The 21,343-nt window shown below is 38.0% G+C and overlaps 1 protein-coding gene across 1 annotated transcript in view; it reads left to right on the forward strand.

Moving 5' to 3' along the window:
- Positions 1–21,343, forward strand: part of megf6 (multiple EGF like domains 6) — an 87,563-nt gene that overhangs the window by 55,878 nt on the left and 10,342 nt on the right. Inside the window, 13 exon segments of the mRNA XM_055166957.1 lie at positions 1,553–1,687; positions 3,293–3,427; positions 5,212–5,337; positions 5,516–5,647; positions 5,730–5,858; positions 6,475–6,606; positions 6,700–6,828; positions 15,364–15,492; positions 16,567–16,695; positions 17,586–17,714; positions 17,820–17,948; positions 18,306–18,434; positions 18,515–18,643. Coding sequence (XP_055022932.1) covers positions 1,553–1,687; positions 3,293–3,427; positions 5,212–5,337; positions 5,516–5,647; positions 5,730–5,858; positions 6,475–6,606; positions 6,700–6,828; positions 15,364–15,492; positions 16,567–16,695; positions 17,586–17,714; positions 17,820–17,948; positions 18,306–18,434; positions 18,515–18,643 — 1,692 coding nt within the window.

Here is a 21,343-nt window from a genome sequence, read left to right on the forward strand (position 1 = left end):
AAAGGTCCGAGCTTTGATGGAAGCTGAATTGGGAATCTGGCATTAGATTTATAGCACAACATCAGTCTATGCAAATAAGGGTGTTTTTCTTTAAAGTTACCGATTAGATAATGAAAGGCTGGGCGGCCGACGTCATTGAACCCTCTTTCTCTTCTGGATCAACTCTGTAACAATGCAGGGTTGCCAAAGCATGCTGTAGTCACACCCTTATGTTGCATCTTGTAACTTCAGTGAACATTCAGTGTGTCTTGCCTGCAGACACAACAACATGCACTCATCAGGCAAACTTTGAACTTCAGTACCCTATTATTGGAGACTACTTGAACTATTTTGTTACTTATACAGTATAAAGAGAGGAACAAGCAACAAGGAAGAGAGGTTTGAACACAGTTTTATGAACATGTTTTGGTCCATTCTAGTCCTGGTTTTGTTCTGGTGGAGTCCAGGCTGAGTTCTGGGTTCAGTCAGTTATGTGTATTTGTATGTGGTATATTTGCAACCTTAGATTTCGTTTGCTTGATGGTAGGCGGATACTTTTTATCATTTAAACAATCGCTGCTATTTGGTCATGACGTATGTAATGCGCTGCTAACAGGGTTAACTGGTATATTAAGCTTTTCCCAAATCCCATAGGAAGAAGGACAATAACGTCTTTCCCCCTTGATGAAATTCACCAAACATTCTCTGTATTCCGGCTTTAAATCCTCGATCTCGAGAATCGTTGACAACACTGAATATATGGCTCTTTGCTGATTGGCTGGTGCCCGAACTTGCACTTCCTGGCTTTTTGCAAACCGTCAATTGCATTTTGATTCCTGACCTAGTTGCTGGAAAGAAATGAAATTGAGTGCAGGCACTAGGTGGCACCAGCCTGGCTAGTTTAAATGTCTTTATTACACAAAATTGAGCTTTAGTGTTAGTTAGTAGAATGTTACCTCATTAAAAAATATACCGGTAGTTGTGTTTTGTTTTATTCACACATTTGAGTAACATTTTATTTCATTTTTCTACATGTCCATAGCTCAAAATGTTCTGTTTTACCTTGTAATGTCATCTTGTCATCATCTACTTTGTACCGTTTGATTAATAGAGTTCGGCAGTTCTGGGGCTGAAATTATCCAATTGATTCCAACGAAGGTGTATGGAATTCAAAAACACAGTGGAGTGTTTTCAGTTTGAAAGAAGAACACATTTTAAATATGCAGGATTAGTGCATTAAACAAAACACAACTCTGGGCAACAGCATAATATGGGCCCTTTAAAGCACACATTTGTAACCTTTCAGAATGTATATATCCTTACTTTTATGGACACAAGGAACCTAATGTTGATGTAACTGAGAAGAAGGGCTTGTCTCTCAGTAAACCTATAATATATTGAAGTAGTGGTGCAAGTATGTAATGATGTCATGCTTTTGTCCTCTTATAGATTCACTTCACTCAACTTCTCAGTGCTGCTCTTGTGTTCATAATTTTGCATTTTAAATAACAAAACCCACGTGACACAATCTCATGTCTAATGTTTGCTCCTTTTGTTTTCTTCCGGCTCCCAGCATGCCCCAGGTGGACTCACGGCCCAGGCTGCTCCAGAGAATGTGACTGTGTCCAAGAATATTCCAGCGGCTGTGACCCCAAAACTGGGCGCTGTGTCTGTAAGGCTGCATTCCACGGGGCACACTGCGAGAGAGGTACTGGAATCAGAACATGCATTGATTAATAGTTTTGTGGATTGTTTGTTGCTACCCCACTTAAAGGTCCAATGCCAACGTGTCTGCATAGATCTGTGTTCCCTGATCAAAAACATGACTGAAGTTTATTTGTGTATGTTTGAGTAATCCAGCATATTCAATCCCTCCCTTTGAGACCTCAACATGTTAGTATAAATGTTATACTTTATTTTACTTTCATCACCCGACTCATTCTGATCATGTTTGTGCTCCGGTTTCACTCAGCAAATAACCAATGGAACAGGCAAAAGCTCTATAGCAAAACATTTGAGAATACTAGTAAACAGCATATTCATCAGTGAAAAGGCAGATTTCTGATTTCATTCCAGCTAACTTACTCCATAGTTTCTTCTTTCTGGTTCTTTGTATAAAGTTACTTTATAATCCTAATAAAATAATTAGGGATGTAACAATATCATGATATCTTATCGTCAAAAGTCTCACAATAATACTGTGGGCTGTCACAGTATATCGAATTACAAGTTCCTTTTCTTAAATCCATTATTTTATAGTAGCAACATCTTATAAACATAGGGAACTACATATCCCATGACTCATTTCAGTGCAGACAACATGAAGAAATATGTTTTTTACTTGAATTCTTGGGATTATGACGGAAATAATTCACACTAAAATCTTGTCAAGGTATTTCAAAAGCAAAAAAGTGTCCCATGTACAATTATGTCAGCCTCTTCAAAATATTACAATAAATATCGTACTGTGAGATGCATATCCTGATAATATAGAGGTTCAGATATCGTTACATCCCTAAAAATAATTAGTTGCAACAAAACATTGACAAAACCATCACTTCTCAAACCGTTGGAGACCAGGAACCGTCAAGGACCCCTAACGGTCTCCAAAATGGCATAATAAAATTTAGAAGTTCAACAAGTATGTTCTCATAGTCTTTATTTAATGGGTCTAGTTCTTTCCATCAATGGCATTATAAACACATGGCCCAGAGAACCCCAGGACTACAGCTCTAGTCAGCATTAGTAGCTATTTTTATCCTGATTAAACAGATTCACTCAAGGAGATAGCAATTGGAGTGCTTGACCCCCTGCTGGCTTTCTGTATATAAGACAATTTTAAGTTAAACTGTGTATGTTAAAGATTATGCTCATTACTTTCTAGAACCTCCTTGAGATGAGTAATCAAACCCAAGTGTTTTCATTTCCTACAAGATTACGTCTAGTCTTGGTGACCACATATGATTTCCAAGTCGGCACACTTAATAGGTGGAGAGCCAAATCATTAAAGACAATTATCCTCTATCACCATGTTCATAAAATGTAAAACTATTTTAAAAAGCTTTGCAATAAACCAACCACTGTGCTTATAATCCATTTAGTCCATGGATGGGAAAGTCTCCAGGTTGACTTCACTTGGCTAAGGAAGCTAATGGTGTCTGGCCAGCTACTATTCAGTATACGCCAATTTTCTTTTCCCACAAACTTAGATTTCAGATTAAAATATTTCCATCTATTAACAAAAAATATGCAAACTTGTAATAAGTCATTTTTATAGAAGGTCTGGCTTTAGCATTTCTGTGTGTGTCTCTAGAATGTGAGTCAGGATTCTTTGGCCCTGGCTGTGAGACGAGATGTGAGTGTCCAGGAGGAGTGTCATGTGACCCCAGGACTGGACAGTGCACCCACACATGCCCTGCAGGTTTCCATGGAGACAAGTGTCAACATGGTGAGCAAAAAATCTCATAATAATTTGCAGTGAAGTAAAATATAGATGCATTATTTTGTGTGATATTTAGTCATTTTTAAGAGATTTAAGCAACTGTTAGGGTTGAAAGATATGATAAAAAATTTATCGCTCATAGAAACAGGTTTCAATATTACACTAAACATACTTCTACAAGACATAGTTTTAATAATTGCCGCAAAAAAGTCAAATTTCTTATTCCAAAGTCTGAACTCTTTTGCTTACATAGCCTTTCAAACCTACTCTTCTCCTCAAAATAATACAAAGTTACTCAAAACAAAAGTATGTAAAAGTAAAAAAAACAAAAGAATCAGTGGACTGCTTCAAAATGTTCATGTATTTCTTGTTACCTCAGGGGATTGAGTGCAAAATACCATTTCAAAATCCTTTCTTTGCTGCTCTCTTGTGGCTAAAACCTCCATTACAACCCCAGTGTTTCTCCATTGCAGTCCCAACATGACTTGGCAGCTTGTTTGCATTCTCCAGGTGTGAATGTGTGCCCTTTTTGATAATGCCATAGACAAAACGCACTGTTATTGATGACTTTGTGAAACTCTCCATGTTTGGCCCTACCTTATATTTGACATGTGAATCACCCATAATCCATTTCTCTATTGTTGATAATGCTATTGATGGATTTGGTGTCAGATGGCTATTGAAATGGCTTGCTCAAGTGCAGGTGCTGTGTGTATTATTAGATGCCTGTAAAAAGTGCATGTAGTTCCCCACTGCTCCAGCTATTTACTCTGGCCAGTTGATGCGAAGTTCATACTCGAGCTGTGACCTAAAATGATACTTGAAGGAGGTTAGCAGCTTGGGCTAAAATGGAGGCTCTGTGTAGCGTCTTTGCGGGGGACTAGATAAACATGGGTATAATGTGTCAGCCATCCAGGACTCGGCCCGCTGGGGTTGTCAAAGCACAATTCAGAAAGAGCACGTTTTTGGAGGGTTTGGGTTACAGACTGGTTCATGACAGGGCTGATTGACTTAAGTTACTACTGCCGAGACCACTGGCAGACATAGAATAAATAAACACAATTTGATGAGTATTGCTTCTGTTAAGTTTTGTAGCACTGTGCAATGCTGCTTTGGCCCTTGGGTTGTGAAGGTTGTCTGTACTGGCTGTTTCTCTACCACATTTTTAGAAGGTACATAGATAGGAGATCATTTAAGTTGACAATATAATGAATTATTGCACTCAATGTTGTTTTGAAGATAGGCAAAATTGTAACATTGGGTAAATAATTTATAGTAGTATAATCTCAAAATGCTGCAAAAATAGCAGAGATCATAATCTTTCAAACCAGGATTTAGTAAAAAAAACAAAAAAAACCCCCCCCCCTCAGATTATAGATTAATTATTGTGAATATCACCCACTCCTTGTGCAACCAATTCAGTTAACCTCTACTGTTTTTATTAGAATTAACAATTTTGTGTCACAATGTTATAATATCAAAAGTCACATTAGGATAGCCATTTAGAGAGATCATATATATATATAGTATAAAAAAAAAAAAAAAAATAACACTGACCACTAATGTACAGTGTAATACATTTTTTAACAATGGTGATTGCTTTGACTGAAGGTATACAATATTGTGAGCCCCCTCTATAAGGCTATAACAATAAGTAACCAACTATGAGGTTTGTATTTTTCTTAATAATACATAGGCAAAAATGTATTTCACAGAAAGGAACTATTAATCCTGAGTTATATTTTAGTGATTGGGTTAAGAGCAGATATTTGTGTTTTATATTTTTAAAGCTTGTAGTAATGGGTCCTATGGAGAGAACTGCCATCTGACCTGTAAGTGTGGAGGAGCACCATGTGACCCCAAAAGTGGACAGTGCATCTGCCCTGCTGGAAAGACTGGAATCTCCTGTCAGGAAGGTAGCAGAGCAAATATTATAAAAACATAAAATTCTCTGGTGGTTCATAGTTTTTGGACTTTCTGATGCAAAGAGTGGACAATAGCAAAACAAGTAATGACTTATCTGTACATCATTATAGAAATAGAAATGCAGTACAGTTAGTATTATAAGTAATCGATTTCATGTTTGGCCTATAGACTGCCCTGATGGATTCTGGGGTTTGAAGTGTACCTCAGTGTGCCCCTCCTGTCACAATGGAGCGTCCTGCAACAAAGTGACTGGAGCTTGTGACTGTACACCGGGCTTCACTGGGAATCACTGTCAGCATAGTATGTCATCCCATTGTCTTTGTTTGAAAAATAATAAAAGTCAAAGGAAGTATATTTTGTGTAATCTTACATGTGTGTTTAGAATGCCTCGATGGCTATTATGGACCAGGCTGCTTGTCCCAGTGCTCCTGTCCTCCTGATGTCAGCTGTGACCCCCAAACTGGACGTTGTGTCTGCCCCCCTGGAAGGAGAGGACATGACTGTACAGCGTGTAAGAGCATTTTATTACGTTATAACTTTGTGTGTCGTACTAATATTTGTACCTCCTGGATATTTGTCCCACTAAATGTGCTTTGGGAAATGATTCTTATTCTTTACATGGTTAAATTTTCCCAGTGTTGCAATCCTGGTTGAAATAATTCTTGTTTTTTGAGTTTTTATCTTGGAAAATAGTATATTCTTTATGCAAAACTGAGTAACAAAATTGGTATAATATTTTAAGGTTACACAAAATTGATTCTTTTGAACTTTAAGCCATGCTATAATGTTGTTACTTCATCAAAAACATATCTGGAGTTGTGTATTATTTCATTCACACATGTTTATTATTAGTCTGGCTACATTTTCAAAGCTCAAAATGCTCTATTCCAACTTGTGATATAATTTTAGGGGTATAGTTTTAAGGTTAACAGTTACCTTTTACTTTTAGTTCAGTAGAGATTGGCAATTCCAGAGCTGAAATCATCCAAATGCATCTAGTGATCTACCTTTCAATATATAAAACTATAATGTTTACAATTATTACAAATACATTTTTACTGTACCAGTATGAATATGTAAGTGAACCTTTGATGAAAAACAAAACAGCACTTTGTTTTTCTTTACAGCTTGTGAGTCTGGATATTGGGGCGAGGGCTGCCTCTCTAAATGTCAGTGTGGCGACAGCTCTTTGGGCTGTGACACAGTGACAGGTCAGTGTCTCTGTGAGGATGGATTCACTGGATGGCACTGTCAACAGAGTGAGTACTTCCAACATTATTAAATGAAAGCTGTCATCCCATTTCAAATCCACAGTGCCTTTGTGTAATATAATAATGTGTGTTTATTTTCAGAGTGTGTAAATGGCACTTATGGCCCAGGCTGTGCCCACCGGTGTCAGTGTGAGAATGCAGCTCTGTGTGACCATGTGAGTGGGGCTTGCACCTGCGCTCCTGGATACGCCGGGACACACTGTGAAAAAAGTAAGTTTAGTCAAATTTTGTGTTTCTTTTTCTTAAGAGTTTTGGATTAACATCAGTCACTAGCCAAACGTTGAAGATTTTATGTAGTTATAATAATAACAAACCAAAACATAACACTAAAACAGTCATAAACAACAAAAACCAAAAGAGCATAAACAGTAGAGATGGACAGATGTGGGTTTTTTCATGGCCAATGCTGACCAATTTTTTAGCAACCAATGGTTGATAAATTCTGCAGATTTATTATTTTAGATTTTTTTATGTGTCGTGTATGGATATAGCAGTAAAAGTAATTGGAATACTATTTTGAAGATCAAGTTGTACATTTCTTGCAAAATTAAAAGTAAAATAAAAAAAACACAAGTATATACTACATTTCCTTGTAATCTGATGACTTCTCTGTTGCGCTCCTTCAAGATTAACATATTTGGCTCCACTAGAGGGCAGTACAAGCCAGGTTATGTTTGAGCGTTTGTTTTCTGTCACTTACTTGCCATGATCTTAACTTAATGATTAACATAACACGCAATAACATTAAAAAGATTACAAAAAAGACTAAAAAAAAAAACCCAAAACAAAATCAGGCTAATTTTTATTGACACTGACCAATTTAGAGATTATTGGCAATATGTTACTCAGAAAAAGGCAAGCTGAACGTATCCGGAAACCTTGTCATTACAAAGTTATTCCTTCCTGATTTGTTGGGCATACCATCAGTCCGACTGTCTCAACAACGTAATGAATCCTGCTTTGATTATAGTCTTTTAGCTGAAGTGATCCTTTGTTATTGCAATGTCTAAGATTTACAGTAGTTAGCCAGGCGTCATAAATCACAACCGTGTCACTCTAGACGTGAGCTCTCCGTCCCTAGCCATAACAGTCTAATGGCCGCAGTCTCCCTGATTGGACATCGTCGTGGAAACCGGGCCATCACTCCTGTCCCCGACTTGTTTTCCGTAGGCGCTTTTTCTTAAAACAGAGGTGTCCTGTTTCTCCATCTTCTGCTGGGCCTCTTCCTCGAGGAGAAGTCAGGAAGCAGGCTCCTCTGTGAGAAGGTCCAGATCGCTCATGTTCATCAGGAATTCAAACGAAATGACTCCTACGAAGATAGATTGGTCTCATGTTGTATTCAAGAAAAATAGTTGGCCCTTCTTCGGTTATGGGATATGTTTGGAAAATCCTAAATCCTGAAGTAATTAGAATAAAAATGACAAATTTACCAGTATACCAATAATGTATTTTAAAATAGCTGTGTTTCAGTTTCATCATAAAAATGTGGAAATTAGTACAAAATGTTATGCCTTGGGTTACGCCTTCAAAGCAAAATAAACTAGAAATGATACCAGATTTTATTGTTCATCATAATACAGTTTTAACCTTTATTTGTAAAGGCCTAAACTGTGCAATATTTACTTATAATTTAAAGTACATGTATTTTCTTGTGTAAAGTTGGAATTATTAACTTTTAATTAGGGAGTTAGTTCGGAAAACACCATGAACTTTATCAATCAATTTTTATTTTTATTTAATAAAATTTTTTTGCTATAAACCGTTTAATATTTTCTCAACCTTTGTGGTAACCTTTTGCGTACTTAGTTTGTTTAACCGTGGTCAGTGATCAGTTGTGTTTTGATTCTGACATCCTTAAAACCTGACTAGAAGTTTTTTATTTTTCGTGATAGGAATTCAATAATTGACATTTATAAATATGAATAAGTTTTTAAATAATTTAGATACTACCGATGTTTGAATTTGTGCGCTTTACACCAGCGTTTGTCTTCATTGTGTGAGTTTGACAGTGTTTTGGTAATGTTCCCATTCGCCATCGACAAGTTGAAAAGCTATTGTTACATCGCCACTTTGTGAGGAAGGATTGTCCACAGTGATCCTGAAGGCCTTTGAGATGAATAGCTCAGTCTGGACTCACTTTGAAGATGGCATCAAACCATTTGCTCTTTCACAGCCGAAAAAGAACCACTGGTCTGATTGGCACCGGACATCCGTATCATTGCTCGTTTCTTGTTTAGTTCTTGTTGTGTTGTCCTTTTTACTTCATAGACTTGGAGCAGGAAGTTGTATTGGAGGTGGTTCTCTCATCCGCCCTGCTCTCTCCCTCTCCTCTCCCCGGTTGTGTGGTCCTTCTCCCTGCTTTATGGGCTGACAGCAGTGGCTCTTACACAAGCCGGGATCTGGAAATAATCCGTCTGTCTTAAAGTGCTCATTTAGAGGAGGGATGGGGTCTCTGGGCGATGCATGGCACAGCGTGTGTGGTGCTGCCGGCCTACATTCTCGGTGCCTACCTATAAACAAAGAGGAGGAGAAGACTCTGGACTTTAAACACAGACAGGCAGAGTGGTAATGGTACATGACTGATTATTAACTGTACTGGAGGGAATGAAAGGAGACATTGCACCCCCTGCTGGCATGAGTAAATATTATACTTCACGGTAACGCTTTATGATAACTACATCTTAATTAGCCTTAATTACGCAGACGTAATCCATAATGAACAAATGGCTTATTAAGAATGATTCATGATTCAATGGTTCAATAACTATTTAAACACTCTACCTCAGTCTGAATCATTCTAACGTGTATTGACTGAATTCCAATGGGATTTTGGCACTTTCATCAGGTTCTTGTTTGTAATGAAAAAAACTGTGAAAAGAAACTGTGAGATAATGGTTCAGTTATTCTAATTATATATTATATTTAATTATGATTTTAATTATTTTAATTTATTTCATTTAAAATGCATTCAAAATTCACACTGTGCTGAGGTGAATTTATAGGCCTGCTAAAACTATCTATGCTTGACACACATTTGAGCAGACGTCGTGTTAAAATAATAATAATATTTAGAAAATTGCATTATACCAAAGCATGCATGAGCTGACTACATTAAATACAAAGTGTATTTTTCATTGTTATTATGAGTTTTATGCTTTAATCAAGCAGTGAAATCAAACTGGATTTTTTTTTTTTTTCTATTGTCACAAGTTTACTGTCATTTTCAGACATAACATTGCTACTTACGTCTGTTTTTTAACATGTACAAATTTTGTTAACAATTTTATCCCCACTATCTTCTTTCCCAAGCTTGAGATAAACAAGTCTAAATCCCCCGATTGTTCCAACACAACAGCAAAACCATCTTGTTGCCATGACGTTTAGCAAATGCTTTAAAATCAACACCAGACAGTGAAGCACCACAGGCCCAGAGTACAGCTGCGTAATGACTTTACCCTGACTGGGCCAGCTTTAATAACAATGCAGTTTAACCACTAAAGAAGCAGGCAAGGAGCTGCCTGCTGTCAGCGTGGGAACACACAGATGACCAGGCCTCAAGATGGATACTCAAGACAGTCTAGTTTGAGTACACAAGCAACGTAGATGTACCATTGCTTTAATTAATCTTACTTATGCAGAAATAAAAATAGTGACATATTTTCTCAGCAAATATGTATTTCGTGAACAGGCTATTCAAATAACTGTCTCAGTACTACTCTTCAAGTTCCTAATTTATTCCCATGTATTTGAGCAAAAATTGTCTTGCCCCAGTACAGATATACTGTAGCCTTTGAGGTCAAAATACGGTAACTGTGTATTGCGTGCATTTAATTTGAAAGCATTTTATTGTTTTATTGTAATAATCAGGAAGTGCACGTTAGCATGCTAGTTGTTGTTAGCTTTACCGTCATGGGTTATAAACTTACCGTGGTGAATAATTAGTTTGGAATGGATAATGTAAGTGAGGAACAACTTTGGACCACTGCAAACTATTCAAAATGGAACTAGTTCAGTTTTTCAAATTTTAAGAAAGTAAAATCAGGTGCAGTGTGTCTTTAAATTTATCTTATTTATGTAGAAGTTATAAAGCAATACACCAAATACTTTCTTAAGTAACCGTAAAGCAAGAAATCATGCCCAAATTCTAGTATTTCTGAACACTTTTAGCACTTATTTATGGGTTTCAGATTCCTGTTATCTGCATCATTTTGAGGACTTTTCCCATCCACAAAGATTTAATGTTTTGTTTTAAATCATTTGTTAATTACTATGGCAGTGGTTCTAATTTTTCATCATTATCACATCCATGGATAGATCGTAGTTGGAAGAGTATCAACTATTACTGCAGGAAAATATCCATCAAGTAGCAGTATAGAAGAGTAAGTATAGTACAATTTCTTCACAAAAGTACTCAAGTAAATCTAACTTATGTACTACCCACCTCTGTTTTGAAAAGGGTAAAATAAGTAGACTGCATCATCATTTGAAGTTAGGAGGAGAACTGTGGGTTTTGCAAAAACAGCCAACCACCAAGTTACACATCGCCCTTACGCTTCAATTTGTGGCTTCCTTTGGTATCATGGTCCACTGATTTGCCCATAAAACAAAGACGTAGTGGATAAATGCAACGCTGAGATAATTAGGAGAGCACTTTTTACTATGCAGATGTCGGGCCCACTCCCAAAACAGCGCTCAATGGCTATATATTTTTGTGAATATTATTTGGAAATCAGAACACATGCTAATCATTGAAGACATCTGGCAGAGAAATGGCGTCATGGTGTACATATGGGATCTAGTCAACTGTCCGGTGACAAATTGAGCCATCAGAAATAGGGCAGTGACTAAACGGAGCAGTTCTTGCCTTGCGTAGTGAAGTCATGCATACAGACAATATTTACAGTCCACTTATGGAAAGGGCTCATTCATCTCGTGGGCTCTGGCTTGGTTCATGTGGACTGGGAAGCATTCTGTGTTTACTGAGCACCACTGTCAATGTATTTTGCATGCTCGCTGACATGTTTAGGAGTATGGGACAGGTATCGAGGGCCTCAGGAAGCGTGGAGTTGTGTATGAACCCTGCTTATCATCAAATTGTGTAGTAGTGAGTGAATAATGGTGTCATTGAAATGGAATAGTTAAGTATCTCAATTATTTATAATGTAATGTAATAATTCACTTTTTTCACCACTTTTTTGTTTTCATAGAGGTATTTGGTTTGTTTTGCCAGGAATTTAAAAACTACATATCAATAACTAGCTAAAGGTAAAATGCATAAGTATACTTAATTACATCTTTGTTACTATTTATAAAGTACTGTCAATGCATTTTTGTCTAAGGCTGTATTTTGCAGGTACTATATTATTAACCACTTTCTTACCATTAAAGTTGTGGGGATTACAAGAGATGTTTTGTACATACACTGAAATCTTAATAAGCCAGTTTGATAAATACCAACTAATAGCTAAGTAACAGCTTAGCATACCAATTATCACTTAGTAAGCAATTATTATGTGTTCCCTAAACTTAAGTCTCACCCATTTAAGGCATCTCCACTGAGTGAAGCAGGTGACGCCACCCAACCAAGTGACAGGTTTTCTCACAGCAAGATATATATATGTTTTAGTGGTGTTCCCAAATGTTCCATACTGTGGAACATTTCAGGCAAAGAAATATACCGTATTTTTTGGACTATAAGTTGCTCCAGAGTATAAGTCGCACCAGCCAAAAAATGTGTAATGAAGAAGAAAAAAATATATATGAGTCCGGACTACAAGCCACACTTTTGAGGGGAAATTTATTTTATAAAATCAGAGAACCAACATTTCATCTTGAAAGGCAAGTTATAGTAATAAGAGTAGAATAGAGAACGACAGTCTGTTAACGTCACATATGAACAGTTATTCAGATAACTACAGCATAAACAACATAACAACAAGTTTACTAAACTCTTGATCTCACTCCAAATCACAAAATCCATTGAAATCTTTATCCTCGGTGTCACTTCTGAGCAACTCCACCATCTCCAGAGGTAAACGGAGCGTCGCTTCCTCTTCTGCGTAGCTGTCATCAAACTCAGCATCAGTTCCAGTTAGAATTGTTCCGGCCTTTCTGAATCCTGGCAGGATGCTTTCAGTTGTCTTTATGTTTGTTTAAATTTTAAATTGTCAGTGATACAGAAGTAATGGTGCAATTGACTGACATGATACCAGACAGGACAGTGGCTCTTTCTCTTTCTTTTGTAGCCGATATGCGCAGTAGAGCGAAGTGACAGTGGTACAGGAGTACACAAGCCTAGAGCGCCCTCTTGCAACTGTCAGTCTGAAAATTTTAACGTATAAGTTGTAATGGAGTATAAGTCGCAGGAACTCCCAAACCATGAAAAAAGTACAGCTTATAGTCTGAAAAATAAGGTACATCTCCTTGGAGATGAAGAAAAGGGAGATGTTTCACCAAAAAACTTACATAGTTGTACTTTATAGAATGGTAGTACTACAAGTAGGCTTTCTAGTTTTGGGGTTTTTATTTTTTTGTAGTAGCAATAGTAGTTAATCTTCTTTTTTCATTATTTTGTTCAATACTGTTTTCACACCACCAGAGTGCTTCTTTCTCTAGAGCAAACCATTTACACTTGACTGGGAGACTTGCAGTACTACAAGACGTCCCATTGGCCACTTTCTGAAACCCTTGTTGCTATGGAACACGCCTGTATGACATACTGCTCAGTTGGTTTTCATTGCGTCTCAGAAAACCCCATAAAAGTCTATCTATTTAATCACTTTGTCATCACTTTCCATCTGTTCTTTATTTGCTTGTTTCTATCTTACACTGCGCAGCCCTGCCGTGCTTAAGTGTATCTTTCGGGAGGGCCAAATAACCAGTCTTGTTTCGGCATTTACAAGTGCGGCCTGTGGACCCAGCAGGTGCCCTAATTACCCACTCTTTGTGCAACCTCCACCCCACAACTCTACCGCCCCATGCCCCATGCTTTCTGCAGCTTTGAAGTGGCCCAGATCTTCCGCACATGTGGGCCCAGCGCAGACGAATGGGTAGATATAACCTTCAAGAGGCACTCCATTTCAAGATTCCATGACATAGAACAATTAAAATTTTTGTACTACAGTAAATAGGTTGAAGACTGTGGAGTAGACTCAAAAAGGGATCTGGAACTATGCCCGGTAAATTTAAAGCAACAGTACGCAACCTGTCAGGCATAAATAGATTAAAATATAAGCTTGTTCCTCAATTTGATTATTTATTGCATTTAAAAACTTGTATTCTTACATTGAACGGGCTTGCATCTCCACAAACCTGACTCTTACCTAGAGAATATTCTGAGATATGGTATTAACTTTAAATTTAATTTGCAATCATGCAGGTGACATGCCACATTCACAACCTGCTCCTTCACATTCAGGTACAGAGGCAAAGAACTCACTAGATAAAGAAATGTTTTTACACAATTACACACTAACTATATTTGTTGAACTCATACAATGCACATTTTCAATGGTAACTGTAAATTCAAAATTAAATATTACCTATGGCAGTTATGTTTATGCTAAATATCAAATAGTAATATGATTATTATTTTGCATGGGTAATAGGGCTTCAAGTTTAATCACAATCAAGTGGAAACTGCAACTTGAATGAACACAATTAGCAAAACAAAAATACTGCAGCTTTTGAACTACCATAATTTCCTCCACAAACCACAAAACATCACACAATATTATTCTGGATAAAAACTGCTAAGCTCATAGTTTAGATGTGTACAAGCGTGTTCTGAAATGTGATTCTTTATTAGTTTGTCAGTTCATATATGTCAGTTATCAAATCTTCTGGAAGACGAGTCCTATTATTAAAACAGAAATTGTAAATCCAATCGCAATGCATGTCAGAAAAATCACAATTACATATTTTTACCAATTTGTTCAGCTCTAGTGACGGGATGTCCTCTGATTATGTGGACATAGAGTAATACTTTATGAAAAATTCTAAAAATTAGTTGCGGGTAGGTTTAAATAAGTTTCAGTGTCTTCGTAACCCTAACCCTTAAAGGTCCTATATATTCAAAATTTACTCTTTTGAGCTTTTAGCCATGTTAGAACATTGTTACCTCATCAAAAACATACTTGGAGTTTTGTTTTGTTACTCAAACATATGAATGAATCACAAGTTTGAGTTTATTAATCTGTCTATATCTCCAAAGCTCAAAATGCTCTGTTCCACCTTGTGATGTCATGTAGTGGTAGTTTTCAAATTTACGTTTACCTTTTACCTTTAGTTCAGTAGAAATGGGCAATTCCAAGGCTGGAGTCATCCAAATGATTCTAGTGAAAGTGTAAGAATTTTCTTTTTTTTTCTTCCGTCTAAGAGAACTCATCCTACGCAGGGTTTGTGTGTTAAACATGTGTGAATGAAACAAAACAAAACTCCAGGTACAGTATATTTGTTATAACATAGATCAGAAAACTGTGTAATATAGCCGCTTTAACCTTTCTCTTTGTCTTTCTTCATTATATTGTGTATTTTTAGTGTGTTTTCATGTTATGTTATTAATTAAGTGTTAAGTAATCAATCAGTCAGACACCATTTTCAAATGCCGTCATGCAATCTGCCACAGTATTTCGGGCTGGCGGTGAGTCAGAGGAGTGAAAGGCCAGAGGATTATAAGCTTATTGGTGAGCCATAGCCTTCTTGATGCCAGTTCTGACCGTAGCCACGTTTTATCTGTGCCCGCAGTGTGCCCGGACGGCTTTTACGGTCTTGACTGTGGCCAGATGTGCGAGTGCAGGAACGGTGCCCGCTGCCACCACATCACAGGAGCCTGCCTGTGCACCGCGGGCTGGGCAGGACCACACTGCATTCAGGGTAATATAAGCGACATCATTAAAAGAGGGTGTGAGGGAGGTCTCTTTGAGCTATGCAGGCCATCTTGAGATCCTCTCCTGGAATACGCCTAGGATATGCGAATGATTAGGCTATCTCAGTAATCGGAGATGGGCAAATGGTGGGTACGAGACAGGGGTGCCCTCAAGCATATGGTTTAATTCATTTAAAGCGCATATAACAGATTAGACTTCACATTTTTATTAATACAGTTACTTAAGAACCATAATGTAAACAAAAGCCAAAACTTGTCTACCCTACCCTGTACTACAGATATAATTAAACTAACAAAAACAACACATTTATTTTGTTGACTTTGATTCAACTGTCAAAAAAATACCTTATTAAAGACAGTTTTCTGATTTTTACTGTCTTGAAAACATGAACAGCACAACTAGTTCATTTTAAATCGTCTGTAGAGGTCCAAAGTTAGTCCTCACTTACCTTAAGCACCCTAGTGATTAAGAGTGTTTCATAAATTTCAGAGGCCAGATCGCAATTTTGCTATCACAATAATGCCGACATCAACTAGCATGCTAACAACGCACTTCCTGATTCTCGTTAGAAAAACAGTCACATTCTTTATAATCTGATGCAGAAAGCACGCCACGATCTCATTTCTACCTTCTACCAGCTGCACAGAAAAAAAATCGTGTACATCCACATTAGCAAACAGAGAGAGCTTTTAGTAGCTAACCAATCCGCGTTCCCATGCAAAACTTTTTCTAGAGAATTTCATGCCGTTGTTTTAATGAATCCAATGAAATGCCCACTAAAACGGCTTACTCTGTCATTCTCCAGCCTTATTCGGGGCTCTCCTCTCGCCACAGATATTTTGTGGTCTCAACTTCCAAAGCCCAACCAGCCACCAGCGTGACTTAACGATGCATCTCTATCATTAGTGTATTTTCCCATTTTTCTCTGCAAATGTCAGATGGGTTCATTAGGAAAAGTTTACGAAGTTTTGCCGTGTCTAAAAATAATGCCATTTCTTTTAACTAAGCGCTATGCTATATTTGTGTGTGCTATAGTGAAAGTTTGTGTTGTGTGTGGTAGAATGTCCGGAGGGTCTTTTTGGGGAGCGGTGCAATCAAACCTGTGAATGTCAGAACGGAGCCAAGTGTGACCATGTGAGCGGCCAGTGCAGATGTGAGCCAGGCTGGACTGGAATCAGCTGTGCAGAGTGTGAGTAGCTTTTCACCTCCACAATCTCTTAGCAAACTGTTACATAACTTTTATTTAACTGGGAGACACTTTCACAGATAAATCATTTGTTGGTTTAGTCTACTTTGGTGCTTAGATCCTGGAAAGCTCTTATGTTGGGAAGGCCTATAGAGATTAGGAATAAAATTCATTCAGACTAATGTTAAATTTACTAATGCAGATTTTAAGAATGACTTAATAAATAAGTAAATAAATAAATGCTGAATTCAACATTCCGTAATAATGTTCTAACATGAATGCATTGATTCTGCTGCTTTGTGTGATTTAAAGCCGGAACAAAGAGAATGTTTGGTGAATTTTATCAAGGGGAAAGACGTTATTGCCCATCTTGGGAAAAGCTTAATATACCAGTTAGCCCTGTTAGCATTACATAAGTCACAACCAAATAGCAACGATTGGTTAAATGAAAAAAAAAGTATCTGCGTACCGTCGAGTGAACACATTCTAATGTTGTGAGGTCAGACGGTTTCTACAAAGTGAAACCGGCTGATGAATCAGGCTACAAAGCTGTAACTTCAGCTGCAACTTCTTCCAAAAAAAAAAAGGCACAGGGAATGTATTTATATTAATGGCTTGAGGTTAAAAACACAGACTGTTGATACTAGTACTACTTGATTTCAGAAAAAGAAACACAAAATCTTTCATTTTGACATATTGTTACACAACTGAACATAGTAAATGAAAGCAAAACAATTGTGGCAATGTGACGGGTCCTACTCAATACTGTGGCCACAAAGAAGCATAACAATATAAAAATTATGAAAATATGTTTTATTCAACCACAGTGTTGTAAGCAATAACTTTCACATAGTTTTTATTTTTGTTCCTAAATGTCTCTGTGTGTGGTTTAGCCTGTCCTTCAGGTCTCTATGGGGACCACTGCTCTGGCCAGTGTCTCTGTCAGAATGGAGGCTCCTGCGAATCTGTGAGTGGGCTCTGCTCCTGCCCACCCGGGTGGACTGGGGCGGCCTGCGAGCTTGGTCAGTCACACTCTATTACTACATATGATCTTTTATTACACTGCTGTTTTTACTATTTAAGGCCTACAAAGATCTCGAAAGTGTTTCTCTCTTGTTCTGTTGAAGAGTGTGAGGAGGGGTACTTTGGACTGAACTGCTCACAGACCTGCAGATGTGTAAACAGAGGGAGATGTGACAGGGTGACTGGAGCTTGTGCCTGTTTATCCGGATGGACTGGAGATCTTTGTCAAACAGGTGAACGCGGAACATAGATCTGGACATGTACAGGGGAAGGATAGTGAGAATGAATGCTAACATTCGGTTTGACAAGTAAGAGAAAGATGAAATACAGAAAAAGGTCTTTTCTAATTTTCTATTTTCTGATTCTAACTTTTAAATTGTGACATAGATTCAGTTATCATGAGTATATATTTTTTTGCATATAAAGTCAACAATCACCATATTAGCGACACTATCAAAACTATGTACTTATTTGTTTTCAAAAGAACTGCATAAAAAACACACCACTTGCATAGTGCAAAGCAAGCACATTATTCAAGATTAATTTGAATTGCAAATTTGCATCTAAAAAGAAAATGTGTCTCTTCATAGCTTGTTCTAAGGGCTTCTTTGGAGTGGCATGTGAACAGCGCTGTGACTGTGCTCGTAGTACCAGCTGCCACCACACGACAGGGCGCTGTGAGTGTGAGCCAGGCTGGAGGGGTGCCAGGTGTGACAAACGTAAGTATCTATGGATCAGGGGAAATCACAGGTCATTGTATGTGAAAAAATATTGAACATCGTTGTCGTATGCCCCTCAGCATGTCTCCCGGGGTGGTTTGGTCCTTCCTGTAGCCAGCAATGTCAGTGCCAGCGTGGAGTGTCCTGCCATCACCAGACCGGGAGCTGTGGGTGCCCCGCTGGATTTACAGGCCCAGGATGTGAGAAAAGTAAGATAAGAGTTTATTACTATATGTAGGATGGAATAGTAGAAATGTAGAAATAGTAGAAATAGGAAAATGTAAATGGAATAGTAGAAATACAAATATAGTCACATTAATAATAAAAGACTACACCAACATGTGTGAATGAAACAAAACACAACTTCTGGTATGTTTTTGATGAGGTAACAACATTACAACATGGCTTAAACCTCAAAAGAGTGAATTTTGTGTAATATTGGACCTTTAAAAATCATAATTGTATAATCTGATCTATAGTCATGCTTACTTTGTCCCATGGCCTTAAAATCTCTCTTGACTTTTAGTTTTTATTGCTAGAACTGTATACCTTCAAACACATTTTCACTGTGAGCAAGCTCGTCTATACACAGACCTAAACCAGATCGTCACCAGATGTGTCACATGAAATAGATAGGTTGAATTAGGACCCGTACTGTGGAACATTTCAGGTAATATAATCTATATGAAGACAAACAGGTGGCGGACACGTCTATCAGAAGATAGTAAACCCTTCCAGTTGCAAATAGCCTCATCTATTTGTGCTTGGTATGGGCAATGTGAGTGAAGTGCTTTGCTCAACAACACAAGACAAGGTTTGGTCTGGCAATTGTCTGATACTGATGCTTATTTGGCAATAGGTTTGAATCAAACATCAGCTACTAGTAAGTGGGAGTTGAAAAAAATCACAATAGGAAAAGATGATGATTCTGATCTGCATGGTAATTCCTTTCATGATAACAAATTTTGAAATGTGATATTTTGCTGAAATATAGAGGATAATATTGAACCCAAACCATAAAGCAGAATAATCCATGAAGAGTATTCTAAATGACATATATTGTTAAATATTGTGGAGCTGTATAAATAAATAGCAGAATGTAACACTTAAAAGTGCACTGTGTAAATTTTCTGGTGGAGGGTCCGTCACCTGCTTCTCTCCATGGAGATGTTGCCTAGATTGTTACAGTATGGCATTACACTTATTTATCGTGGCCATACCGTCTTGGCAAAGCCTGATCTCGTCAGATCTCAGAAGCTAAGCAAGGCCAGGTCTGGTTAGTACTTGGATGGGAGACCACAGGGTGCCACCATGGGGCACCAGTTGGAAAAACTGTCGTTGGTGTCCTTAGGCAAGACACTTCACCTACATTACCTAGTAAGAAAGTGGTGTGTGCATGACTGATGGTGGTAGTCAGATGGGCCGATGGTGTAGATTGGCAGCCTCACTCAGTCTGCCCCAGGGCAGCTGTGGCTACAGTAGTAGCTTACCACCACTGAGTGTTGAGTGAATGAATAATGAACTGTAAAGAGCTTTGAGTATCTTGAAAGGTGCTATATAAATGCAATGATTAATCTCTATGGAGACAGCAGTTGACGCCGTAGGGCCAAGTTATATGTCAATAAATGTTATTTAGTAACCAAACAATGCAATAACATCTCCATGGAGACAAGCATGTGGCAGAGCCTCCACCAGAAAAATGTGTATAATTTTAGTTCATAATTCAATCTATCAAACTCAAATTTTATCATATTGCAGAAAAATAACCCAAAATATCCCACTATTACAAAGAAGACGTACCACGATAAATATTGATCCCCAGAAAGCATTCTTTCATTTATATTGTGTTGAACTATAAGTCGATATAGTAATTACTGTGACATGCCTACATACATGTTTTCAAGAAATCAGTAGCAGTTATCCCACCCCTACCCATTACCTCCACTCTCCCTCTCACAGGAAGCTCCATCGTACCTTCCATTGCTTCGCTCCATGGCCTCTTCAGAGATCTGTCCACGGCCTCAGCTCTCCGCCCCTCTCCCCCTCCCTTCCTCTCTTCACACACTCCCCAGACATCTGATAAATGTTACACAGCGTCTGCCAAGCAAAACATTAGGCATTGTTTTTGTCTCCTCCACAGCGGATAAGGGCTTTTGCAAGGCAGACATGCATAATGACAGCCCCGTAATTACCTCTTTAGTCTGGAGCTCTGTGCTTATCTGTTCCCTTATGCCGCTAGCCTGTTTGCTGCTACAGTTGTTGTTGTGGTGTGGTGGACTCGAAATCCCAAGAACTAATCCCAACTAAGTACAATGTTTCATCTCCTGCCCTGTGACTGATGGTCCATGGGCTTCATTAGTTTTGGTGATGTACATTGGGTAAACAGACAGACTGTGTGAAAGAATGCCCTGGCTGATGGGAGTTTTGCAGAAGTCACCAGTCGTTAGTGAAAGTAGCAGCGTTTTCACAGAGGAATATTTGGAGGACTGGAGAGGCGAATGGGTGTTTTCTCATGGTTTGTGAAGGTATCATTGCCATCTTGATTGGCCTAAAGGGTGTAGACAGATTTTCTGGGCCTTGGGTAGAAACCATGCATGATTTTGAGGATTTTTCCCATTCAAAACAATATTTTGCTGTGAATTCTTTATAACTATGGCAGCTGTCCTAATTTCTCATTATTCTGAAACTCATGAATAGGAAATGCACATTGCACCCTTTTTGAGGGCTCTCTCCTGCATTGGGTCATGGGTAAACCAGTACCCTTTAAAGCCCCACACCAAAACCTCTGGCCTGGTTTAGTCTACATATTCGACTAATCTTATATTGGATTTACTCTGTACTGAGAACGTGGTTGTTATGTAGACTTTTCAAGTAGGACCAGGACAAAACTGTATGTAAAATAGTAGGAA

Source organism: Boleophthalmus pectinirostris, unplaced genomic scaffold (genome assembly GCF_026225935.1).
Source record: "Boleophthalmus pectinirostris isolate CB_2022bp ecotype Guang Dong unplaced genomic scaffold, ASM2622593v1 HiC_scaffold_9, whole genome shotgun sequence".
Taxonomy (NCBI): Eukaryota; Metazoa; Chordata; class Actinopteri; order Gobiiformes; family Gobiidae; genus Boleophthalmus; species Boleophthalmus pectinirostris.